At 46.9% G+C, this 27,318-nt stretch overlaps 1 protein-coding gene across 2 annotated transcripts; it reads right to left on the bottom strand.

The window, feature by feature from the left end:
* Nucleotides 1-783: 783 nt before the first annotated feature.
* On the bottom strand, nt 784-27,000 carry LOC147415415 (coiled-coil domain-containing protein 13-like). 2 transcript variants are annotated; one of them, XM_086467039.1, is made up of 15 exons: nt 26,762-27,000; nt 21,944-22,092; nt 19,301-19,443; nt 16,295-16,384; nt 15,916-16,032; nt 14,586-14,690; nt 12,705-12,869; nt 11,024-11,200; nt 9,216-9,413; nt 8,625-8,761; nt 6,268-6,351; nt 5,341-5,469; nt 2,788-2,942; nt 1,479-1,593; nt 784-943 (listed from the first exon to the last, which is right to left on the bottom strand). In XM_086467039.1, the coding sequence occupies exons 1-15, from the start codon at nt 26,998-27,000 to the stop codon at nt 784-786; spliced, it is 2,163 nt and encodes a 720-aa protein (XP_086323165.1). The 2 variants fall into 2 exon arrangements, with proteins under 2 accessions (XP_086323165.1, XP_086323166.1); XM_086467040.1 differs by lacking the exon at nt 6,268-6,351.
* Nucleotides 27,001-27,318: the final 318 nt, after the last annotated feature.

The raw sequence follows: 27,318 nt of genomic DNA on the forward strand, positions 1-27,318 counted from the left end.
TTAGCGGTTCTTCCTAGCGAGAACAAGACCTGCCTGACGGATGAATGCAAAAATAGGGAGTTCATAACCCGGATGGCAAGTTGTCGTACGGAAGGAGCTGGATTTAAGGGAGGTCTGACTGATGGCAGAGGTAATCTGCACAGGTTTCAGTGGAAACTCCACTGAGTTTCAGAAAACTCTGCTGCCAGTATGGTCAAGCAAAGAAGCAGGTTGGAATGGTGAGTGGAGGCCCCCCCGAAGTTCCCTTGTGGTATTCACAGGCCAGGCTAACCCACTCCCTCGGCACTTAAGCCCTGCAGAGAGCTGAGACAGGCAGGTGTCAGCGTGCTGATAAAAACCAGCATTCAGTTTGCTCCTGGCCTGACTTTGGAAGGGAGCTGGCATAACTTTGGTTTAGCGAATGCCTTTAGGCGCTGATAAAGGCAGCAGCATATTCAATATTGAGCCCTCTCGAGGGAAATTCTGTTGAAACTACGCGGGGGGAGTCTTGCCCCCACCCCCCCCCCCCCAAATCACACTGCGGAATTGCAGCTTCCGAAACCTGCGGCATGTGCAGCCTGGGAGCCAGCTGCTCGCTGGCTCTTAACAGGCAAAGCTTGCTGACACACAGAACCTTCCCTCTTTCTGTGTTTCCTCTCCATTTCTCATCCTCGCCTGCGGACGCTAAAGAAATGACACGATCCGAGGCTGCAAAACTACACTGCCACTGCATTTCAAACCACGGGCACGATGCCGGAGCTCTCTGTCCCTGCTTTGCAGCCCAAAGGACTCTGAATCTCTTGCTTAACTCTTCTGCTGTTTCTGCTGCCGAATGGCCTGTAGAAAGATGTCCTTCACTTGGTCCATTGTGTCTTGAAACAGTTTAAAGTCTTCCTCTTTCTTTCTCCCAGCAGACTCCAAAGCATCCTTCAGAGCTTCGTTCTCAGCCAGCTGGATCACAAGCCTACGAGGAAACAAAAGGGAAACTTTCATGTGAGCTGCGGAGCTTCAAAGCAAATTAGAACAGTGCTTCAGCTCTGGGGGAGAAAACAGAGAAACACATGCTCTCTGCTCGTTTTATGACAGGCATGAGAAAGAGCAGACTTAACGCTTGGTCCTTCTCTCTTTGAGACAGGGTATTAGATGACCAAGATACTTTTCAGATCTGTTTTGTTAAAGATTGTCATTTTATTTTCACTAACAAGCTTGCAATCGACGCACAAGGAAAGAAAAGGGAAAAAAAAAAAGGCGTCGTCCTTGCACGTGTTTTGTGTTGCTTAATACTTGCATTAGCTTAACACTTCTGGATATCGGTATAATTACGAGGAAATTTGTGTAAGGATGACCTAGACAAACTCAAACCAGAGGATCTGCCGTTTCTACAGAGTTTGCTAGGTTTTCTCTTCTGAGGAGCGGGTGCAGGTAGTGCCACTGCTGGAAGGACAGCCATGAATTGTAGCTATTGTAGGTAACCCAGCACGGAAAGAGGGAAACCGTACCTTGTGCTCAGCTCCTCTACCTGCGATTCCAGAGGCAACTTGGAGTGCTGGCCTGCAGAGGGCTCCTTCCTGCCACCCACAGTCAAGGGGAGCCTGGAGTGACTCGCAGACGGGCCTGTCGATTTAATCACGACATGGAGTTTTAGGAAAACATTTTCACGGGTAGCGCACTGAGTAAATATCAGGAAACGGTGAATCAGTGCTAAGGAATCTGTTAAGTTCTATGTATATCCATGAAGATACCGCAAATGTATAGGACAGGCTTTTATTTTAATCTCCTTTCAGCAAAACGCAAACACGATGAGTTTGCACTGCAGGGCTAAACGCAGGAATGTGTGTGCCTACCTGTTTAGAGCAGAAAAAAATCCAAAATATTTAAGTGGCGAAAAAAAATGGATGAGAGAAACAGTTGAAAAGGATTATTTTAATGTTTATCTTGTCGTTGTGTTGCCTCCCGAATGCCCGTGATAACGTTTGCGTGTGGCACACGCTTCTGTTTTGACCCCCAGCACAAACACTGCCCAGGGTAAGTGCAGTAAAGCACTTCAACGTGTACTTCAACCTAAGGTTCTGATTCAGGAATGCTCCCCTCATTTCAAAGGGACACGGGACCTTTTTTCAGGGTTATAGGGAAAATACGATTCGAATTTACTGCTGGGATGGGAGGAGCAAAAACCCTGGGGTCGGCCAGTGAACGCCTGCAAGGGAAGAAGGCTCAGAGGAGACAGGCAAGGACGATGGGCTCAGGAAGCTCAGAAAAGAAGGTAGAGAGTGACCACAGCCATTGTAGAGGATGCTGAACTCCCCCAACCAACAGCAAGGGGGCCGGAGGGTGGTCTTTGCTGCAGACAAAGGGCTGATCAGTCGAGTAAATGCGAATGGGCTTCCCTAAAACGACCAACAGAGCCTTGAGCCAGCCACTGACAGGCCTTAAATTGGGATGCGTCCTTTTAATTCTGCTCTTAACCTTCAGATGAATCTCTCGGGCAGAAGTGCACAGGGAACACAGCAGTGGGCACGGCGGCAACACAGAGCAGTGTCAAGTTTGCTCTGTAGACTGTGATCCCGTGGAAGAAAACACGTTGCAAAAGTCCTGCTCCCACTTAAATCTGTGACAAAATCCTCTTCAACTAAGTGCGGCCAGGATTTCACCTCCTGGCTTGGCCCACTGGCCTGAGTCGGTCCAAATCGCGGTGTGTAAGTTCAAGCCCTTGTGTAGGTTTGACAGATAAAAGAGTCCAAATGTTGTTGCTGTCCATTAACCACGGTGGGACGGGGGACATAGGTGCAGATAAGGGCTCCACCTCACCTGCTTTGCTCCTCAGGGGGGGTTTCTGTGCGCTCCTGTTCCTCCCTGGGTCCTTTTGCAGTTTTTCAAGCTGCTGTTCCAACACGACACATCGCCGCCGCTCTTCCTGAAGCCTCTTCTCAGCTTCTAAGGCTTTGTCGCTGCCTTCGTCCACCCTGATGGGCAAAAAAAGGTGGTTCAGCTTATTTATTTCACGACTAGCAAGCATCAGTCAGTCTTGATACTCAATCCTTCAGGCTGCACAGCTCCCAACAGAGGGAAAAGGAGAATTTTCCGTGCATCCACAGGCAGAAATCCCAGCACAATTGTTCCAGATGTCATCCTCCAGATTTGCCCACCAGACTTAACTAGTGAGTACAGTGAATGGAAGTTGCCCAGGTCCCTTAACACTGGCTACTCGGGTGAACTGACCACTCAGATGAGCAGGCAAGCTGCAGATTGCTGAGGAGAGATCTTTTATTACAGGAATCATAAACTGTGGGGTTTTTCTAAACACTCCGGGAAAATTTGGAAGGAAAATAGTTTATAAAACCGCTGTCTCGTATTTAGCTGTTTTGCGTCAGTTATCTGCAAGAAAGAAAAGAAACTTGACGTTGCTTTTAATAAACGTGGCCCTTAGACACTACTGTGGAAGGGAGTGAGTGGAAAAGAAAGGGATGGTTCACGCTGCAGCACAGAGCAGAGGGGCAAAGTGCCTCAATTCACCCCCAAAAAAATCTTAGAAAAGCAACTACAAAAAATTTGACATGCGCCCACAGCTGCAGTCAGTGGTGCATCTCCTGGTACCAAATGATTTAAAGGAGTTTAAAGCTAGAGAGAAACCTGAATTGACTCGCTGTGTGGTATAGTGCAGAATAAAGGAATTTCCTTCTTGACCCCACGGGTGATAGCTGACTAATCCCTGAATCAAAAGGCTGGACCAGTCTTATTTCCCTCCTAGTTGGCATAGCTAAAAAAAAAATATTACGACTGTGATAAAATTATATCGCTATCTTAAAAATCTAGCTACAGGCAAGACTCTGACCTCCTGTGGCAGCAAATTACCAGACTGGTGACGTGCTATGAGAAATTGTGTTTCCCTCGGTGGTTCTGAAGTCACTAAACTTTCACTTGACCAGGTCTTCCCCCAGCATCCACAACCAGCGGAGGAAAAACGACAAGGCTAGCTGGTTTTTATTAAATCTTCTGCCAATATGAATAACAAACTAAAACGTTCCTCTGGCTCTTCCCCTTCCCCCAGCAGGGCCCAATCCTCCGAACCCTTTACGTTCTGCTCCGCAGTGACTGTGCAGCCCCGTCCTAAATCCTGGCAGCTGCTGTTCAAAACCACCACTCGTGTAACCCTTCCCAGTGCTCCTCTCTTGACTTAAGCACTACGTGCACTGCTTGAGCTTCGCTGCCCCACGCTCTGACAGGGGAAGAGGAGGAATGCACCATTTTTTTTTTTTTTACACATATTCACGTTGAAATGTGACCGGGTGCTCTATTATCCTGAGGTCCTCCAAGAGTTATTGCACGCGGTCTCACGGAATTTACTTTACCTGCAGGAGCTCTTGATAAATGTGCCGTAACTGTGGAGGTGCTGAATCATCAGTCTGCGGTACGTTTTACAAGCGACTCTGCATTTCATTGACTCCACGTTCTCCATGACCCCACGTTTGTGATGGCCCCATTTCAGCCATCACTCACACCTCCATCCTCCTCTAATTGCATAGCTCTATTACACTCACCGGACTTACAAACAGGAATAAAAGTCTCCCCGTTTGTATTTCCAGGATTTAGCCCTTAAAAGCACAGGGGATGATACCTTTACCACAGTTACCAAAAAACGTGTTTTCCTGACTGCGATGAATTGTACGGCACAAAAGCCAGACAAGCGAGGAATGGTAACTAGCGTAAAATCACGCAAGCAAATAGTGCCTGTTGTATTCAAAAGTGCACAGACAAACACATACCTTCCCACAGGCTGTAACGCAGATTTGGGAATCTAATAATATACGTACTCTAACTGCGAAAAAAAGCAGTAGCTAGAAGGTATGTAGACAGAAAAGACTTTGCTTCCTGCCCTCCTAAAACTGGCTTTTAACACCATCTTAAATTGAACTGAGTAATAGAAAAGAAAAAAAAAAAAATCACTGCTATGCTTCAGTTAAACCAGAAGGAATTCATTTAAAAGAGGATACAGCGAAACTTAAAAGAGTGTGAATCTGGAACAGAAGTCAGATTGTAACTATAATTACAGTATTTACTACTGATGAATAATATTGCTGCCTAAATCAGACCACACACATAAACACACGAATTTTAGTTTTATCTAGGTGCAGCAAGCTTGAAGACGACACTGTTTTCTCTGTCCTTTGTTCTAAAAGAATAAGAATAATAAAAATGAATCATCAACTAGGCGGGGAAATTGAGCAGAAAAAATTTAAAAGCCCCTCTTGAGGGAAAAGCTCACGCTGGCAGCGTGGGGGTGCACCGTACAGCCTCTCCCACGTCTCAAGCGCTCCGTCATCGCAGCATCCCACAAAGGATCCTGGCGGAATCAGCCTCTACCTTTTCTGCAGCACAGTGACCAGCTCCAGGAGCCTGTTCCGTTCCACTTCAGCAGCCTGGCAGAGCGCCTTGTGCTCTGTGACCTGCATCTGCAGCACCTCCAAATCCGGGCTGTCAGCGCCAGCGAGCCTAAAAGCAGCAGAAGCGTAGAGAGTTTGTTTCCCATTTCAGCAACTAAAGAAATGAAACAAAGAGGGGATTTGAAAACCCTATCAAAATACACTCGTCTGAAGACTAAGCTAGAATGCAGAGCCAGGCTCCCTACCTCCCCCCAGCACCAATCTCTACGCTGCAATAAAGGAAAGAGAAAGATTTGGAAATAAAGCCACTGTGAGTTTCACTAGAAAGGGGTTTTCCCTCGCAAGGAGGCTTCCCCTTCCCATCACCCCTGAAACCAAACTTCCACCCCTGATCAAGCCACGATCGCTGACTCTCCTCCCTTTGCTACTGCCCAAGTAAAACAAGCCTGTACGTGGGCTCTCCAAAAGCTAAGCCTTTAAGCGGCACGCTGTTGATTTTCTCCCACTGAAAGGCTTCAGGCAGCATCAGTACAACGGCTGTTCTTGTGCCTGATACCTGACGAAAGGAAGGGGCAGTTTTCCCACGCATCCCATTATTATGTACTTCATCACTTCTCCCATCTCTCCCTGCAGGAGTATTCAGGAATATGTCCTTTAGAGCAAAAAGCAGGAGAAAACGTGGTGACTGGGGGTAAAAAGGGAAAAATGGGATTTATGGGGAAATAAAACTAGAAATCGATTAAAAAATTAAGACAGCAAGAAGACATTAGAGCCTTTGGCAGCAGGTAGGAAAGGACGGTGAAAGAAGCTGTTCACAGCACCAAGGCAGACACGGACAAGGTTTGCCAGCAGCTTGCGGAGCGTGGCGGGAAACCTCCCGTGTTTTCGAGGAAGTTGATGCACGTACCTTCCAGGCGTGAGGTTAGTACCGGGAAGGAAAGGCTGCGTGGCGGCGGACTCGACAAGCGTATGGCCCATCTTGGACACTGTGCTGGGAGGAAGAAAGCTTTGTGAAGCCCTGAGCTCTCCAGAGGGCAGTCGCCCAAGAACTCCGGACCTTTTCCAGTGTCTGTGTTTATTGCTGCCTTGTAGGGGAAAATCTCCCAGAGCCTCCTAAGTGGGTATCACTCTGGCTCTGCATACACAATAGCTCAGCTTGCTCCCCGACTCCAAAACACTGCTGCAAAAACACCTCGTGTCTCCGTTTTAGGCAAAAACTACCGGGCAGCGTTCGAGCTCTGCACTTCTGGGGATACTTTGCTGGCCCTCCAGACCGGCCTGGAGGAGCTCCACGGCACAGAGGAGCCCCACAGCAGCTCGTGAGCAGGAATTTCTCTCGATCCCGCTTGGCTCCAGCTGAGCACGCGGCCACACAGGCGGCCACTGCTGCTCTGCTGCCTCAGACCCTGGCAGGGAGCACCCTCATCTTGCACCTTCCCCCACTAGGATGAGGGACAAGCACAGGTTACTGTGCATGTTTTACGTGCTTTCACAACCAACAGAACCCCTGCTCTGCAGCCACGTGCGCAGCTTTTCTTTCCAAATGCCCTTTAAAAGTACCTTTATACAGTTTTCTGAACCCTTCTGCTTTGTGGAGACGCTCAGGAAGAGCTGTCAGGCTTACTGCTGCAAGAGGAGGAGTGAACTGGTAACACGAGAGTATCACCTCCACTCTGGATGAGTTTTATGCATAATGAGACGTGTGCTCGGGAGGTAAAATTCAAGTTTTCCAAACTTGAGCTCCGCTGCCTCAAGGCAAGTCCTCCACGTTTCCTTGCCTTTAGGCTGCAGCTAACAGAGGATAAAGCCTTCGTATTGTGGAAGAGGCAGAGCTGCCTTCCAGGCTAGGAGTGGTTAACCCCCAAAATCAAGGGAAGGCTGATAACGACAGGAGCGGCCCAGTCTAACAATGCAGACTTTTATTTCGACATCTCCGAGGGGCTTTAGCTCCTATTTATAGCATTTTTCATGTCATCTTTCCTGATAGGAAAAGATGATTCACTAAAGTAAAATGAAACAGAGAGTTCATCAGCATATTAAAGTTAATGGAAGGAGTGAGCCCTGCTGACCAAGTCATTAACGGCTCTTGCAGTTCTCAGACTCCCTCGTTGCCCACCTGACAGGTCAGCTGGTTTCGTGACCGAGCGGTGTCGGCCACGTACACAAGCAGTCAGTTATGCATCGCACTTAGCGGTTTCTACAAAGCCATTACCCAACCTCGTTTTCCCACTTGCCTTCCTGCTTACCGTCAGCAGCCCTACGAAGTAAAAAAGTGGCTAAAATGCAGCTTTGCTCCGTGAGAGCACAACTTCTGCAGAGTTAGAGGTGGGAGAATAAAGCCAGTCAGAGGGGTATAGCAGTGGAGATGCAGGCACAAAGTCAGGATGCTCTAACTCTAACTCAAAAAGAGCGAGAAGAGCTTTTCTTAAATTTTGTAGTAAAGCTCTACTTAGACTCGGGGATACATCTGACGATTTACAAGCCAAATTCGGTGCCTAAAGTAATGTGGAATGTGAGTTAAAATTACAGAGAAGAAATCAGCTGCAATTTTACCTCGATGAAACATTCCCTCCTTCCTCAGAAGAGCAGTCTCAAATCTTTGCACCCGTGAACTCTTTAACAACAAACGCAGCATTTTAACAGGAAAGGATATAACTTACTGCAGTATTATGGTCCCTGTACCCAGCCAGAGCGAGCCAGAGTCACACCCGTGTAAACAAAAATCAGATTTAGCGCTGTATGGAGCTTAGTGTGATTCACAGGGTCCTCAGCGCGGCTTTAAAAAGGGCGTTTGTTAAGAACAAATGATGCGGCGGGTTTTCAACGTTTCTGCAAGGAAATCCTAGTCAAAGCACATTGATCGATTTAAATCACGTGCCAGTGATTTAGTGCTCACCTAACATGGCGTTGTGTGTTAATTCACCACCCTGCTCTCAGAAGTCTGCTCATTAGAAGCCCCGTTTCTCATAAGAGGGAAGAATCACAGGCACTTAAGCTAACCACATAGCCATCCTCTGAGCTGCAGAAAGGGAATTAGCTGCGCTGCCATCATGCCAAATGCAGTAATGTCTGCAAGTCTGTGTATCTTTCTCTGTTCCAGGACGAAAGTCGACGAGATAACGTGATTAGAGATTCCCATATACTGTAAACAGGCTGCCACAGCTGTTGGCACACAGCACTTGTGGTTGGAGCCAACTGCCTGGGAAAACCACGCTTCTGAATAACTCCCAATCATTTTAAACATTGACATTGGGGGCTTCTTACCGAGCAGATCCAATCCTTCCAACCCGATTGCTGCCTGATGCCAGAGGCTTAAACAGAGTAAAACCTGGATCTTCCAAGGGTTCAGAAGGTGGTGGGTCAGCAGCTCCTGAACGGTCCCCTTGATGGGCAGATTCCTTCTGTTGATGTTGGAGCAGGTTATAAAACCAGTTACGCAGTTCAAAGGAAAATAGCTGCGTCCGTGCCTAATCAGCAGCTTAAGATCATTGCTACGAGCATGCCAGAAGGTTTGATTTACAGGACTTCCTCAGAAACTTTTCTTTCGTTTCTATCCATTGCAGGATGGAAACAACAAAAGTCAGTAAAAAGTTGCAATGTCATATGAAATCCTAAGGGGGCACACAGTGTTGCTCGAGAACCCGCAGCACAGCACCACCGCTACTGGTGCCAGCATGGCTGGTTTGTGTCCCTAACCCAAGTTTTACCTTGGGTTCAACGCTCTAGCTCCCATTACCGAGGGACCTGACAGACTGAAAATCTCACCACGGCCCTCTGAGGGTGTTAGATCAATGGGAATAGATCTCAAAGGATTACAACGTGCGCTCCTCCAGCTCGTTTCTTCTGGCTCTCTACCTGGAGTGCGAGTTGCCCAATCTCCTCTTCCAGCTCTTTAACCTTTGCCTCTCGTTCAGCCACCATCTGTCTGAGCTGCTCTAGAAGGCAGTTTTGCTTCTGAACCTCGCTGTTCAAGTGCTGCCCTAGCATCTGCTGGGACTCCTTGTTCTTCTCATCCTGCTGGTTCAGGTGCTCCTGCATTTGCTTCTGCTGGTTCTGATAACACAGAAACAAAGAGTGAGATACTGACTTTTGTACACAACGATCATTAAGACTCTTTGGGTGTTACACCCCCCAAGACAAACACCCGTTTAGGAATGCTGGGACAAGCCACTGCCCTGCCAAGCCCCTTCCTCAGCGTAAGCACGCTGATGTCACTAGTGCTGCTCCAAGAATCTGGTCCGTTACGTTTTAAGCACGAGATCACCTTGTCTTGCTCGTGGCGTCTGTGCCTTGAGAAGACTGCACAGCACATCTACGGGCAATGCCCAGACACACGTGGCTGGGTAAGGACCGTCCATCCCCACTGTGGGTCATATCAAGACTTTAGTGACTGGATGGTGCAAGTAGAAAAGACCTGAGCAATTGAGAGATTCAGCTTTCTGGCGGGTTTGCTACTCGGTGTGGCAGAAAAGAGAGCACGAAAGTCTGGCCTTTGACAAAGAAGGTGACTTTTTCATAAATTGGATACGAGTAAAGCTTTCAATGTGCTTTTTGTGAAATTAGAACACAGATTGTGCAGTAGTGGCAGTAAAAGATGAGGGATGTATGAGACAACAGCTATGAGGCTAGGCTGCTTTATCAACGGGCTTTGGAGTTTTTCTCACACTGACAAATCTAACACTTGTTGGACAGTTTGTTCCGTCAAGCCAACCAACTGCAAGCAAGGTGCTTCTTTGATGTAAGGGATAAAACAAGTTAACCCTTCCTTCCCAAGGAAACTCACATCTTTCTGTAACGATTTTAGTGAGAATGCTCAGGCTGTGCAAAAGTGACCACAGTTATTTGGCTCCCCTGCAATCTGCCTAATCTGCTGGTCCGTACCCGTATTCCCCACGGCTGCCTGGTGGGCAGAAAGGCAAATGCCAGCTTAGTCATAAGCATGTCTTCGCTAAAACCGAGGTACAGAAGCAAGGAAATGTGATTTGAAACTTGGGAGGGGCTGGATCAGGAAACACAGAACTAACCCTATTAGAAAGTGGCATGTTTTCCACTAATGGTTTTTTATTATTGTACTTGGGGAAGACTATTTAGAATCATGGCAGGACGAAAGGATGCCGCAAGACCATGAGAGCAGCCATTTATTTCAGCATAACTGCACCTCGAGTCTCTGCTAAAACTCTTGGTTTCGAAGGGGCCAAATCCCCTCAGCTACTGCAAATGGGCGGGCGCGTGGTTTAGTGCACGGGGTTCAGCTCGTGCGTTTTGGGCTGCGTCCCGCACCAAATGAGAGGGCAAGGCATTCTAAGGAAAAAAAATATCTCCCAATGAGCTGAAAGCAGGACAAAGTCCAGCTTCCTGAGTCAGGAATGAAGCCCTTCCTACTAGACAATCCTACTTCAATGCTGCTGCAAAACGTTTCCTCCGATACTTGCAGCTTAGAGCCACTTTGCTGCAACTGTGTCACGCCTGGTGCCGTCTCGCAGCCTTTACACAACCCGATGCAAAAGGGCTTTGGCTGACTAGGCAACCTCCGCTTGTCACAGTTTGATTCATCAGGCCCCTGTACACCTGAAGGTTGTCTGTGTCACCGTGTCATTAAACAACACCATGTTTCATCACCGATCTGCAGGGGCTGGGACCAACAGGAATAGCCAAGACTGTACCAGTAAGGCGTCTATGAGCTCATCGTCGTGTTTTCCTTTCTCCAGCAAGGTGACGATCTGTTCCTTCAGCGTCTTCACCTCGCTGCACAGCACTTTGTTCCTGGCTTTCGATGCCTCAAGTTTTCTTTTCACTTCCTCGTGACTTTTTTGGAGAGCATCGCGTTCCCCGCTGAGTTTCTGCAGTGATGCGAACACACCAAGGGAAATGACAGTGACAGCCTATCACCCAGCCCCAGGTGCTCTGGTGAGCTAAAGGAATCACCCAGCACCTGGGAGAACCTAAAAAAAAAATAGAACTGGCATACCCCATCATCCCGAAGCAAGTAGAAATTACAAGTGCTACTACTCGCTGCCTGCTTGCCAGCATCAAAAAAAGGTCTGTCTGCTCAGGAATACGAGTGGACTAGGTTGCTTCAGTAAATGCCAGGAAGCAAATAATAATTTTGTGTTAAAATCTCATTCTGTAGGCTCCTGCTTTTTCATTTGCCTCATCATTCTCCACGGGGAAGCTCTCTTCCAGCCAGATACAGGGGGGGGATGCCACACTGTCTCCCAGAAGCTGCCCTTGGCATATGCTGCCCCTTGTGCCATGCCTTCACCCAGATGAAGCCGGCCAGGGAGCACGCTAGAAGTGAAGTAGTAACGGAGAAGTGCGAGGGAAGTTACTGTGAACGAAGCCTGAAACACAAAGGCAGAAGTGGGACCATGCAGGCTACAGCTATTGAGGAAAGCCTTCCCTGTGCTGCGTGCCTGTAGCCACAAATCTTCTCTTTCATTCTCATGGCCAAGAGGGAAAGGTGGGCATCAGCCCATTGCTCATTTTGTTGCCCAGTTAAACTGTGGTGAGAAAAGCAGGAGCTAATCAAGCTCCGGGACGGTGCCAGGCAGCCTCTACAGAAGCGACTACAGTGAAGAAGCACAGGGAGATGCGCTTTGCTAACCTGGGTAGGTGCAGCTGACCCCAGCTACCCAGGTTTCTTGTGGACACAGGGCTACACATCCTTTCCACCTCGGGGTTTACCACGTGTGCCACTAGCTATAGCCTCCCTCAACCCCTCAACAACGGTTGCCCGTTTATTTTTGTGGCAATTCCATGTGACAGACAAACGGTGGGACCCATTTTCGGAATGCCTCTTAGAGGGCGTCTGGCGTCGCTCTCAACGTTATCCTCTTCAAATGTAGAAGGCCACAGCCACACAGATACGTGCGGTGTGAGGGGGACGTTTGTACTTAACACCACATGAAGAACGGCCAAAGGGTGAGAGGGATGCTACAGCCTTCGGATGCAGCTGTAGCAGGGATTTTCTCTGCGTCCACCTTCAGTACAAAGCCAGTACCAGCTGCATTGCAACCCAGGGCCTCCCTCCCTCTTTCCAACATCACCCATCAGGCACAGTTGTCAGATGGCCACATTTCAGGCCAGGCAGACGTATCTGACACACCAATCATGAAGCAGAGGGGAAGACCAAACCTTGTACTGCAGAGGCAGGCCTGGCCACGTAAGAGTGCGGTACCGAAAACACACGGGGAAGCCCTTTGCTCAGTCTGTGAACTATGGCAGGACTTCCTCCAGCAGATCAAATGGGTTCCTGACATTGTCTCCTGGTAGGGTGTAACATACACCCTGAAGGTCAGGCAAGTTATTACACACTATATACCCACACAGCTCAAGGGTTTTTACCTCCAAGGTTTCTTTCTTTTCTTTTTCCAAGCTGCGAATCTTCAGCAAGTTCTTCTTTTGGGCTGACAACTTTCTCGGATCAGTAAGTGCCAGCAATTCCTCATCAATCTCACTCAGTGATGTTCTGGTCTTGTTTTGACCCAACTGATTCTCCAGCTCTCGAACCTAGGGGACAATAATGACGACTCATCCAGAGGCTTTACCAGGGGTACAGTGGTCCAGCATCAAAGAGGACATCACCAAAAGGAGCTCAGAGTGTAGCATCATATTACTTCTTGACCTTATTGTGGTTAACTAACATAAAGCAGTGTCTGCTCTTTCAAATTTAAATTTGTTAGCTGCTAACAAAAATGCAGATGTCTACAGCATCTGTGCAGGGAGGAGAGGTGACACCAGACCTACAGGAGAGTCAGGACATGTGGGAGATCTGTGCCTTACTGGAGCCACGTGTGGAGGCCAGGCAGACACTCCAAAGCATCCTGAATGCCACTAAACACGTGTGGGCAACAGAATAATACCTTAGATCGCCTCTAAAAGGGCAGACACCCACTCACCCCTATACACTTAAGCACCTTGGTCTGTAGCAGAATCACCATCCAGGATGTCCACAATCCAAGGCACAGTTCATCAGCCTCAACACAGGTACCTAGCACTGGCCTAGATGTCTTGGGATACTGGAGACCCATATGATGCAGGATTTACAAGTCTCTGGAGAGATGACCAGAGGTCAGAGGGACACCCTATGGCATCTGGGCTGGCATTAGACACTTAGGTGCAGCCAAGTGAACTCAGCCCCTGCATCCCAGCTCTTCACCACAGACTTCTTCGAGAGTCAGTAGAGGGAAACGGGCACTGCTACAGCACAGTTCCTCTGCCCTGTTCTGGAGGTGCCTCCCAAGAGGGGATGCACCTTTTGACTCAGTGACTGTATTGACAAGATCCCCACTGACTACACAAGGGGCCTGAGGAGGCTGGCTCAGAGAGAAACTTCTGCAGTACCGTAGAGTACAGTACGTGCAGTCTTCAGATGAATCCCAGCCAGGGGGTCTCATGGAAGGAAGATGTAATCGGCTCAAGGGAAAATTCAGTCAATCAGTGCAAAAATCAAAAGTTTGTTGGCATATAATTAAACAGCGGAAAAATGGAAAAATAGGTATCAAATTGCCTGAGAGAAGTTTGATTTAAGATGGAGACAGAACTGCCTCCCTGTCTCCAGCCGACATTTCGGCTAGACTGTGCCCTTCAGGAGATTCAAGAGTTAAAGATTTTACTCAAGTTCCTGGGGGAACAACTTGAAAAACTTATCTGGCCTCAATTCTTCCCATCTGACTTTAGGCACTGAACAAAGGTGTCCAAGTCAGAGCACAGACACTGGCAGGGCTCCTTCAACACTCAGTGGAGAGAGGCACCTTCAAACCATCCTGGGGTTTTAACTAGGCTGCCACAGCTCTCCAAGGTCCCTGAACTCTCTCCTTCAACAAAGATGTGAAAGATTCCCAGCTTAAACACTGAAACTTGCATGTTTGCAATAGACTAATTAAAATAGTTTGCAGGAACTCCGAAAGACACATCAACACATATTTAAAATTTAACACCCCACCTCCCCACACATATGTGCACACACACACATAAACATACCAAAAAACTATATAAAAGTTACCATAAAGTGTTTTATTCTAACAGTTGCTTCCTTCAACAGAGAAAAGGCTGGCCATCTATTTGCAGTAAGCACTGCAAAGTACTGGGATATGCCTTATAAGCAGGTACAAATGTTAGGAATTAGGTAAAGAAGAACTAAGAGTATCTTTAACTCAAACTGAGGGAACACCTCGACGTAGAAAGAGCATCCCAGACCCAGCACCACGCAGGGTCTTAACTCACCTTGCTTTGGAGAACAAGAATTTGCTGGGCTCGTCCACGCCAGCTGCCAGAATTGGTCAAGAGACTTTGAATATTCACATCGTCACCAACTTCGTTTGCTAAAAGCTACGAAAAAGGGATGAACACCAACAATAAGGCTAGGCTCAAATACACGGGTTGGGGAGAGGGGAGGGAAAGCTACTCTTCCCAGCGGCAAACACAAAACACTGTATCTATAAGCAGGGGCCATTCTTTATCGCCTGTATCTGACCCCCTGTACCCCACGTGATGGAAGCTCTTTCAGATCGTTGCCACGGTACAGGGTGTTGATGCTTAGGAGGGGTTGGGCTAACGTGAATTATTTCCCTTTGTGAGGTGGGTCATTCGGTATTTCGACGTTTGAGTAATATCCTTTGAGTTTTGAAAAACGTGAATCGGTGGTTTGCTGCCTGCCGACGGGGAGGGTCAAATCGTACCATCCAGCTGGGCGTCAAACTGCGCTAGTGTTGTAAAAACGAGGATTTCAGGTTCGTCACCGAGGTTGACTAAGCGTTACTAACAGGTTTCCATATTATTTTTGATATCATGAACACTTAACCAGAACGAAACAGGAACAGAGTAGAGGTATTTTCTTAATACACACCCTTGCCACCAGGAATTGAGCCAATCTCTCTTGCACAGTTCTGACACAGCCACATTAATGAGAGCTAAAGTTAGTATGAAGAGCATTTAAATTATTTATAAAAAGGTCAGCAGAGTTCTATTTTTAGGACCATATCCTCTACTCTGATCCGCATTGCAGGTCTCTTCTGCAAAGTAATGAAACCCAAGGAAACAGAGCACATAGTAACACGTTAAAATCCATCACAAATCAAAGAGGAAAAGGTTACGCCGGATGTCACTCCAACAAACTGTTGTTTAAACATGTGCTGTAGTTCAAGTGTGGCCTTTAATCCCGTTGACTTCCACGGGACCGAAGCCTACACTGAAAGTCAATACACAATCAAACGTTTCGGAAAGGAGGAATGGGCCTGAACGTATGCTGCAAGTCAGTCACAAACCTATTTGACTGAACTGGGACTTAGAAACCTTCAAGAATCTGAGCCCATCGTGGCAAAAGAAATACTGGACGCAGGCATCCAGCTATGGTGGCAGAGCATGAAGGCTGTGTGTCCACGTGCACGCCTTCCCAACGCAACCACTACACCCCTGGATTTTCTTACCTCCTTACACTTCACTGAAATACTTCATGGAGGTTAATCAAAGCTCAACAGAAAAGCAGCTTCCTGATTTCCCAAGAATATACCTCTCGCACGGGATCCCAGCCACAGACTCTGTCCTGCAACAGTACCTTTTGGGTCATCTTCAGCTCCTGCTTTGCAGACTGGAGTTGGTTACGATACTCCATCACTTTGAAGTTGGCTGTGGTTAATTTTTCTTGCAATGCTTTCACCTCTGGACTTTCAGCCTTTGAAGAGAAGAATGTACTTGGGGAGAACGGAATCCTCAGGGAAAAACTGAAGTGATTAAGATCCACAGACCCATCAGGATCGCAGAATCTTTTTTCCCCAGACCCATGCAAATGCCTTCCCTCGTTTTTGGGGTCACAGAGAAGGTACAAACAGAGCAAATTGGTTATAAAACTAGTGACACGGGTACATCCTTGTCATGAGGAAAGGACTGTGCAATGGGAGAGAACTAAATTTTCCCTTTTCAATTACAATTCGTACCAAGTTTCCTTCTATCATCTGCAGAATTGATTGCTTGATTCCTGCATCACCACCACCAAGAGAATGTATTTTTTCTATGGCTGTCTGTAGCTGGAAAAAAAAAAAACACCAACATTGTTATTATAGAATGAACACAGTGAAGAGCACATCTCCATGGAATAGTAATTAGTAAAAAAGTACAACAGCGGTTTTGATGATCCTGGATGTTTACTTACTCTAGAAAAAAAAAAAAAAGTACTTCATTTTCCCCTTGATTTTTTAAACACAATCAGTAGGAAAGCATATACTTTTTTTCCTGAAATGCCTCCCAAAGATGTACATGTTATTTTACTGTGGTATAACTTCAGTGAAAACGTCTCTGGATCCGCTGAGATGGGATCTGTTATCAAGTGTGGAGACTTCTGGGGGATTTTATCACCATAGGTTCATAAAGTAAGTGTTTATATACCTAAATGCAAATCCAGTACCGTACAGATCAGGATGCTGTCTCTAGATTCTGGATGCCAGTTTACCCATTTTGAAAGAAAATCACAGGATATTTCATAAAAAGCACATAGTTCTACTCACCAGAGGAATGTAAAAGGAGAAACGACTACCTAAAGCCCTATAGCTGAGATTCAGTAACGATGTTAAAGCTATTTTCTTTAGCTGGTGGCTCTAAAGTAGCATTTCTCAAGCCGTGAAGGGTATCTCTCCTGTTGGTTGCCACAGCAAAGGCAGGCAGTCATATAGTCCCTCCTGGTCTGAATCATGCCCAATGTTGAGGTTGCAAAGACTTCTTACTGGAGAGGAGGGCAGGGAATTTGGAGCTGGAAAGGCCAGGAAGTGTTGCTTTAAAGGGCTGAGACTTCATTCTTTGAGGTGGGCGGGAAATCTTGACTATTTGCCCCAATTAAAGAAGGCTGTAAGGAGCAGCTTCTTCATTAAAGTGATACCAGGGGAAACCCGGCCTGTAACTCGGAGCCAGCTGCAACCTCACCCCTTCTTTGCAAGTCAGTCAATGGTTGGGCCACCCTTTCTATCCAGCTCATCAAGTCTTTCAGTCAATGGACTGAGAACGAGACATTTCAGCTAGTGGTGGCAGCTGCTAGGTCAAATCCTAAGGAAGCTTTCTGCAAACATCCATTTGCAGCCTTTGTTTACATCTACCACCCTTTGCCAAGCGATTGCTCAACGGCCACACCTTCCATTTTGTTTGTGGGAATGTAGTCATGTTAAAACACTTACGATTTACATATTGTTCGGTCCTCATACGAGCAAAGAGCTAACAATTATGTAAAAGGACAGTGTTTTCCACTGGGGAAAGCGCATCTTGTGAGGCATTTGGAAGGTACCATCACCACAATTCATTTTGCAGAGCTTAAGGCATCAAGAAGTAGGCAGAGGGGATGAGATTCGACTCACAAATTAACACGTTCCTTGCTCTCGGCGTGGGTGTCTCTATAAAGAATGGAGTCTCGTCAATACGACCAGGGAAGTCTAATCTTCAGCTCACTCTACAGCAGACACCTACACTCCATCGAGTGGAGGGACTGACTGCACACTCGGTCTTGTTGCCCACCCACAGCTGTCTAGTCCCCTCGGAGGCATCCGAGGGTACCCCGGAGGCCTTCGGCTGCTCGCCAGCACTGCCTGTCCTGTCACGTCTAACAGCCCTGCAGGGATGTCTGAGAGGTCAAGTGACATCACAGACTGGACTTCTACGCTCATGTGTGGGCAACTGAATTGCACTTTAGCTGTCTTGGCTCTTCCTACAACCAATGGAAAAAGATGAGTGTGTCTAGACAGTGATCTTCTCTCTCATCCCTCAACATTTTTCATGGATACCTCCCACTGTCCACATCGCTTTCTTTTTACCCATCTTTTACATCTTCATATAGTTCTACTGAACAAGTAGAACCCACAAACTCAGCCAGTGACCATTAGCTTAGAGAAGAGCCACCCCAAATGAGGTTAGGAGAAAATACAGCCCATTGACCAGGTTTCAGCGGGTTCACGTTGCGGTTCATCTTTACCTCAGACGAGACAGGTTGCTGTGTTTGGGTTTGATTCTGATGGCGCTGGTGTCTAAGAACAGATTAGCTCATATCTAAAGTGTCCATCACTGCTCTGACCAGCAATTATTGCTTCTTGAAAATTTCTGTTTGCGTTGAGTTTGATTTCCTTTCCGGAAATGTCTGTGGTCCCTTCTTTTGGGTCAAGATCTGACGATATTTTAAGTTTGTGTTTGAATAACGGTCATTACAATGCTACAGTAGGGGATTATAACCAAGTGGATTTTACTTGAAATTATTCACGGCTTGCTCCCCTACTTGTGTGATTTTGTAGGTCCCCAGCTACACGGGATGTTTCTTAGCCAGCCTGCCAACTGTTTGACAAGACCCCTCTGACCAGAACGCTCTGGATTTCTGCAGGAGTCCTCAAAAATTTAATCTACCATTTCTTGATCTTTCAGGTAACTAGAGCACAATTCAGATAGAGGCACAATTCCTGATCAGAAGTGATTATGAAAGATGCAGTCAAAATGCATCTGTCAGCATGACAAATGTTATTGATCCATTGACATGCTGTCTCTGTTCTGGAAGTACTTACGCCAGAAAACAGCTTTCATTATGTGGATTAATAAAGTTTCGAAGAATAGAGTACCAATTCATGACTGGTATTAACAAAGTGGGAATGTAAGACATAATAATATGAAATTTGTACCTTCTCTCAAAAAAAAAACCACCAGAAAAATATCATTGCCATACTGTTAGAAAAGCCCTTGTGCTTCAAATCCAAGTGAACACCCTTTCCCAGCTGCTCCTTTCTGCAAAGGTGAAAACAGCTGAGGGCACACATCCCTCCTATCATGGACAGACATTACCAGAACTCAAAGCAAACACAGATTTAAGAGCAAATTCAAAATGGGAACATGAATCAAATCCAGTTTCTACAGCTCCTCTATCCCAAAGGCTGGATTTCTCTGGTTTAGCATGCAAAAGAGAACAAGAAAAAATGCCTCACTTCTCTCTCCAGCTCTTTGACTTTGTTATTCAGTTGCTTCACTTTGGCTTTTTCACTCTCAGCCTCGGCAGTTATCTCACGATTCTTTTTGGCCAATTCAAATATTTTAGTAGCTGCGACATCTCCAGGTAAACCAGCCGCCCCTGAAAAGTATACATAAAAGCAAAGGACATGTCTTAGAGGCAAGATTCAGCACAGATGACGCTTTTGTTCTCTGTCCAGTGCACAATGTTCTTTTATTGTCTAATCCATTTCTCTCAGAGCTGTGCCAGGCACTTAAATGAACAAGTGAGGGAAAAGAGGCGTCAGCGGCTCCAGCTGGATCGCCTGCTCCTTTCAGCCAGCATCACACTGTGGCTAGCAAAGCCACGTTTCACACTTCAGCAACAGCCACACATCAAAAGGCCACAACAGCGGTGGTAGCAACATTACCACAGAGAAAGGGTAGAGGTGTTTTTCTGCTCGCCGCTGTGAAGGACAGTTACGAACAGGTTTTTGAGGCATATTACAGAAAAAGACAACGCTCTGTTTCGCACTGGTTGTTTACTACTGGAGGAGCTGCTGAAACAGAGGTGCGAACTTTTCTAGACATCTGTCCTAAAAGGTCAGGCACACTGTGACAGTTGGGCCCTGGATAAGGTCCAGGAAATGTCATTGTGCCTATTTATATGTCCCTTGAGATTATACATGGAGCCTTTACTGTATTACACGTTTAATTGCTCTTTTAAACTGGTACTTCATTCACCTCCTCAGCAGAGAGGGTTTGGTTAGTGTCACGGATAAAGCAATCCCCAGGACTGGCTCGTGTGTCACTCGTGTTCTTGTGAACATCACAAAGGTCAAGAAAAGTTCTTGCACAAGTGCAAAACTAATATGATTGTACACCATGTCCATGGAAACCTCTAGCTCAGCAACGAGCACGACCCTGCAACAACAAATCCTTGGTGGGATAAATGAAGATGGAACTGGGCTCTCGTCATTCTTCTTAACTCTTCCATCCTCCTTCAGCGCTCTGAAGTAATGACTTTTCTACTGACATCCATGAAGATTATATTGAAGAACCAGGGTGAGATGCAAGGATGACAGATTACTCTGAAGTGAATTCTGAGTCCCACAAAACCCCTACAGACATTAAAGGGGCAATGCAGAATATAGCTGAGAACAGAATATGACTCTATATCACTATTTAAAACCCTGTGGAGAGCATAAATTTATTATTTTTAAAAGCATTTCCACTGTTCTCACTCCTTTATGTGATTTGTGTTTCTCTTCTCATCTAAAAGCTACTTTCTCCCTAGTTTTCATGACAAATAATGCCTGCTAAGGATCACAGTAAGTACTAAACTCACCAAAAGCCAGGCTGTTGCTTCCACGTGATGGTCTTCGAACACACTGTACACATTTAACCAAAGCTTTTAATTCCCAAACAATGTGGGCGAATCTCTTGCCACGATGTAGACAGGGAAGACAGAGGCACGAGGCAAACTGCTGCAAGCTGGCATACGAGTCAGCCAGAGAAGCTGCAACAGCACCCCTGGCTCCAGACCTGACCCAGTCATAGCTCATCGTGTCTCCTACATACAGCTAGAGAGAGATTCTACGAATTAAGGCGTAATTTAAGTGTTACTTATTTCTGCTTATTGCTGGTTTCCCCCTTCTCTATTAGCCCGGTCACCACCGCTGCCCTGAACAACAGTGGCACCCAGTGGAGGAGGTGCAACCTGCACAGTTCAGCTTCCCGAGGACACCCAAGCCACTTTAGAAGCTGGACTTTGCATTCCCCCAGCACCCTGCTCAGACCAACGAAAGGAGCCTCCACAAGGAATTTAACACCACGTAGCACAGAAAGCTGCAACACTGTTCTTGGACATTAACAGAGAGTTTTCCAAGCCACGATTTCTACGAATCATCGGGTTTTGTGCCGATAATAGCAAGCTTGCAGAAGATCTGTAAGGAACAGAGGGCACTGCGCCCCCCAGAAGAGCGTTATACTTCTTTTCAGGGACACATAATTATCAATAACACCTTAGGTCTGACCTGCCTGACTACCAGAAGTCATTTGGTCCTTTCCACAGCTCCCTGAGATGGGGAATAGCAGTATTCAGATTTTGCAGCTCATGGCACTGAAGGGGAGAGCAAGTGTACGTGCCATTCCATGCGTGAGTGCTGACCTGTCAAACCACCGTGAGGAACCTCCCTCTGCAAATAAAGCAATGAGACTCCTTACACGGGAGAGACAGGGATGTTCAGCAAACTCTGCAAATGCAAACCAGTGTCAGACCCTTGCAAGTTGAGGGAGCAACTCTGAGCGTTGACTAAATCTATACACCGGTGTCCAAGTATTTTCAAAGTTCGGAGGCAAGTGGTTTCAGTGCTATTGCAAATTCCTGCAGGCTCAACAGAGCTCTCGGTTGAGAGCTGAATTTTGATTCTTCCTGGCAAAAGCTTGTTACAGGAGTGGAAAGGGAGGCAACCAAAATATGACCAAAATACTCCTTTTTAACAGAAAGCAGGTGAAGAGATGTCACATGAATATTTCACTGCCCGGAGCTCACAATGACTCTGTCATCCTACCTCTATTGTCACCACCATCAAGCAAACACTGGTACTAACACAGCGAGAATACAAAGTTACCGTGCTTACCTGACAAAGCTAATCTGTCCTCCGGGATTTTTTTCTGGAGTTGCTTTATTTCAAAGTCTTTCTCTGTCAGCAGTTTGTATAGTCTGCAGTTCTCATCTTGGACCTCTCGAAGCTGATTCTGGAGCTGCTCGTTCTCAAGCTCAAGCAACCTGGGAAAAAAATAAGCCATAATGGCAAATGTCACTGTAATGTGCTTCAGATTCCAGGAGTAAAATAATTAAATGACTGTATGCTGGATGAGCTGAGTTTATCAGGAGTGAGTTTACTGAATTAAGCAGAATATCCTAAACCTCAGATCAGAACACCAGATGATCTGATCTATCCCTATAACTTATTTCTTCTTAAAAAATTCTGCACTGCCTTGTGTTGTCTGGGGCAAAACATCACAGAACAGGTACCTTTTCAGTGCTCTTAAGGTTACTGAATAGTCTTGTCTCACTCAGTCTTATGTATCTGGTTCCTCAGAGGAAATCAGAAGGGTTCACCATCCAGCATCCACGGCATCCAGGCTTTCCTTTCTGTACTTACCAAAGCTAACAGAAGCCAACAGCGCACCAGCTACAAAAGCTGCTGCTGAGGTTCTTGAAAAAGGAATGCTTCATAGCAACTCACAAAAGACCAATTTCCTCTGCCCCTATCTGATTTTCTTGGAACCCCACCAGGATGGACTGGCATCAGTTTGTATTTTTGGAATTCATTTAGAAACCAAGGCTATCAAAAAGCGCTCTGAACAGGAGGAAATAGCCTCTTGCTTCTCCTGTTCTTCGGTACATTGAGTAACATTCATGAGTTTCATCTCTCTGAGACATCCAGAGAATTAATAACTCCAATCTCTTTGCTGTCCTTACATGCTGGTACTGCAAAGGTAAAACCAAGAAGCTAAGGCCTCAGGGGCTCAACTCAATTGTGGGCACGCAGGCATCTATTTGAGATGCCCCAGGATTAGCTGAGCTCCCTACGTGAGGCCAGCAGCCACCACGCAGGGCTCTTGGGAAAACCTCTGGAGCCCAGGCAGAGAATTGAGAGCATCTCAGAGAGCGCTCGCCACCCCTGTGCGGACATCTGAGCCAACCCCAAGAATTACTACCATCCTCCAACTTCAAGCTGTCAGCCAGATCCCTCCAGACAGCAGCACTTCAGGATAGAAATGAACCTGTCTCCATCCCCCAGAGAGGGGGGATGTGCTAAGCGAAGTCATACTGACACAAATAGGTTTGGGGTAGAGATCCTGCTGGCTCAAGCCAGCAGTTCCCGTTCTGCCTGCCTCTGAGCTTCCTCTTTTCTCCCCTCTGACTTTCCAGGCAAGGTCCCACTCCATACACAGGGGTGTCTCTCTGTGAGCAGCAAGCCAAAATGCACACAAAAGGCCAAGGAGGTCTAGTCAATACAACCAGCGTCGCCTACAGACCAGCTGCCACTGTGGGGTGATGCAAACGGCTCTCAAACTGCCACGGAGTGAGCTGATGAGGGGACTCAGTTCAGTTACAGGTGCCATTTGGGCTGCCCACCCATCCCCCACCTGCTGAAGGGTGCAGGCCTCCTCTGTCCTGCCTATCATTCCCAGGTGGAAGTTCCCGATACCCTACAACATCTCAGACACCATTAGACACCTAAGCCAGGCAGATGATTTGACCTCTAGATTCTTATTATCTACAGTGTGACTCTGAATGCCTACATTTTAGTGATTTAATCTGGAATAGTGTCCCACTCCTTTGGCCTACAGAGAGATTGCTCCAAACTACAACAGGAGTAAGTTACTTGGATGATCACAGAGACTTGGATAAAGCTCAGTTGTTACAGTATAGACCCGTGGCTGTAGACATATCCACAGCCAGACAAGTCAGCTACCTCAATAGTTACCTAAATCTTTTCTGTTCACAAGTTTTAGCAAGCTTTTTGCTCCAAGTGGCCTTTGGAGCTTTTAAGTGCATGCTCCCTACGTACACGTCAGCATAAATGACCCCTTAGAGCACTGCCATAACCAGCACGGTCAATTTACGACATGATTCACAATCCATCATTAAGAAATGCACTTCTGTTTCGAAGCTGAAAATCAAAGGGAGATCAAAGGCAGCTGTTTACAAAGGAGAAGAAAGCAAGCAGCAATCTGAGCAGAGAAAAGGCAAAACTAAGTTATTCCCACATGTACCACTCATAGAAGTGAGCAACCAAACTGCGCAGATCCAATTAGAGACACAGGAACAAAAAGACTTTTAACAGTGAGGGAATTAACGTGAAAAAAAAGGTTCTAAGCTCTTAATACACCTGATCAGCAATGTCTTCCAAGTCATGACAAAAAGACCTTACAGTAGGATGGACAGAAATCCCAACTGCACAGAGCTGGAGTCTCCTCTGAGAAACTTCTCCATCCCATCCCTACATGTTACAAAGGAGGTAGCAGGTTGCACCCAAGTGGCTCAGCTACAGAAAGTCAGCCAAAAGAAACAGGCTGCAGAAAGACAACCCTTTTCACTCTCGTTCGAGGAAACAGAGCCAGGTGAAAGCTTATGAGCAGGGCCCAGGACTGGAAGTCAGGTAAGTCTCTTTCCCAACTCTGCTACAGATTCTCCATGTCATGGGGAGAATCACTTAAATACTTCAAACAGAGCAGGGAGGATAAAGTTACAGAAAGAACAAACCAGAAGGACACAAATGTCAGCTAAACACTCGCCTAAAAAAAATTTGGAAGCAGGATGGGAGGAAGGAAAAACGAACTCCCAAGGCGCAGAGGAAGGGAGACTTCAGAGAGGAGACCGTTTCCCAAGCGCTGCTATAAACAACGCTGACAGGCTGAAATCACTGCCACTGCAGACCATATGGAGCCCTGGTATCCTGGAACAAGTTTCTAACGTGTTGTCATGGGAATACTGCAAAGTACATCCTGGTGAATCCCTTCCAGAAGCAAATCCTGCCCAGATCGGATGCGCTCAGAACCACTCTGCTGCAGACGTACGTAAGCGAAGGACAAACCAGATAAATCTGCTACGCCTGCCATGGCAAACGTGGACTTTTAAGTCAGTGCCACTAAAGAGAGGTAGGTAACAGCTCTTGAATTGCTCAGACCTAAACTGCTGAACTGTAAGTAGCAGAGAACTGCTGGGATTCTCCTCTACTCTGCACCTCAGCGTGCGCACGCTGCACCAGGACGTGCTGTGGGAGCGCCTAAGACTCTCCTCCACCAGACCAATCCACATCTCAACTGTGGGAATCAGCCTCTCACCCCATTAAAAAAAAAAAAGAAGAAAAGAAAGAAAAAATTTAAAAACCCCTCAGATCTCCAATATCAGAACAAAAAGTTGAAGGGGACAGCTGGCCGAGGTCAGATCAGAAGCAGAACTCGGCAAATCAGACAGCCGTGGCGCGGGCCCTATGGGTGAAGAAGACCATGGTACGATGCAACGGTGAGAGCATCAGTTTCTAGGGGGTCAGCCCCCCCGTTGCCCCACAGATGTCCTTTGCAGCATGAACTCTGCGTTCCCAGAAGGACCTGCAAGTTCCAGTGGTTCCCTGCACCTTCACAGAAGCTCTGCTGCCGCTTACGCACTGGGGCGTTGAAGGAAGCAATCCTCAGCAAGGAGCTGAGCAGGGCGTTGCCCAGAGTAACACAGAGGGGAGATCAGCGTTTAGGGCCTAATAAACCTTGGTGAGTGGCTTGATAAACTTTGGTGGAGCTGCCCTTCCCCACTGCGGGTTCTGGGAGGGGAAACTGTCTCAAAGGTATATGCCTAACTGTGGTTTTCCACCTGTGAGCTGTTGGGTTTGGCAGAGCTGCCAGCTCCTCCTTCCTGCCCCTCTTATCACAGTATCTCACCCCCATCGTGGGGTCAATAAAACAGTCTGTGGGCTTAAAGCTGTCACCTGGACCACTGAAATGCCTTGAGAGAAAAGCACCCTTGGCCCAGAAAGTGAAACCAGTTTCCGGCAAACAGCTGTACCAGCACAGCTGCAAGCGGGGAGCAGAAGCGGGAATTTCTTCAGCTGGCTTCCCCGCCAACACGGGGGTGACACGGTAGGAACGGCAGACATCTGGGGGATATGTCCAAATTCAGACTTGTTCTAGTTTGGAAAAATGATACTAATTGGGTCAGAGAGTCTGAGTATATCCTAGGAGGGGGACGAATGATCTGAGCTGGGGTTTCAAATCCCTGCTCCAGTGAACTGAATTACGCACTCAGCTCCAAACCCAAGATGGAGGGAGATCCACACCAGGATGTCCTGGTAATCCAGATACTACCCCCAATGGGTGAAGTAAGACCCAAACCCCTGTCCCCCCATAAGATTTAAAACCCTACCTTATATAACCCTGTCAAGTATCTCAACCAGGAGCCAACTCCGTCTGCGAGACCCTCCCGTGCAGCTGGCTGACTTCCGAGCTACGAAATCGAGTTATATCACAAAGACAGCCAGGGGAACGCTCTTCCGTGCTGCAGGCCTTTGGCTTGCACCCATTGGTTGCTTTGCCCTTACCTGCCTCTGGAAATTTCTCATGTAGGGCACTAGTTTGTTTTCAAGGATAGGCAGGAATGAACCAACAGTTCCGAGGATGTCAGTGATCCTGAGTGACTGGATTTTGTCAGAGGGCAGCCAGCTGCCCCTAGCCTGTCACGCTTAATCCCGCTGTCCTTCTGCTCTCTGTTTGTGAAACACTGATAATACAGTGCACACCACAACGCTTTGAGGATAAACATGTTAGGGACAGCGAGAGTCTCCTCAGGATAATGAAAGCCCAACATGTGAAGACATGACACAGGTTGTGTAAGAGCATATGAAAATAGAATTCTGTGAGTTCCTGAAGGAACGGTGCTGCTATGCCTTTACCTTTTGCTGTTATCTTCATTTACAGGCTGTCCTGTTTCAAACAGGTTTAGATCACTCGAGATTCCGAAAGTCTCCTCTGCGTTGCCATTGTCACCCTTCTGACTGTCCTGCTTTTCCTTCTGACTGTCCTGCTTTTCCTTCTTCCTCTCCATTACATTTTGCAGCCGCCTTTGCTGCTGTTCTTGATAAGCCTTAAACTGCCTTTTAAAATGTTCATCCGCTTTTCTGTCTGACTCCATTGTTTACTAAAAGCATAACAAGAAGAAAATAAAAGAGACAGAGATCAACATCGCTTTGAAAAACGTCCTCTTCCAGCAGCTGCTTCGCCGTTTTTCTTCACTGACCTCTGTGTGATCTCCCTGACACCGCCTCCTCTCAGCCACTGGGCTCTTCAGTCCCACTGTCTTGCTTCAAGGGCCTCTTCCCATAAATGGCTTTCAAATCGTCTTCAAAAAGGTTTTCGGGTCTTTTTCACTCTATCATTCAAAAAAGCAACGTTTTAAAATGTTTTTAAACAGATCTGTTGAAATAAACATTTTTACAGAAGAGCAAGTTGG

This window comes from Leptosomus discolor, chromosome 6, assembly GCF_034619465.1.
Source record: "Leptosomus discolor isolate bLepDis1 chromosome 6, bLepDis1.hap2, whole genome shotgun sequence".
NCBI classification, from domain to species: Eukaryota; Metazoa; Chordata; class Aves; order Leptosomiformes; family Leptosomidae; genus Leptosomus; species Leptosomus discolor.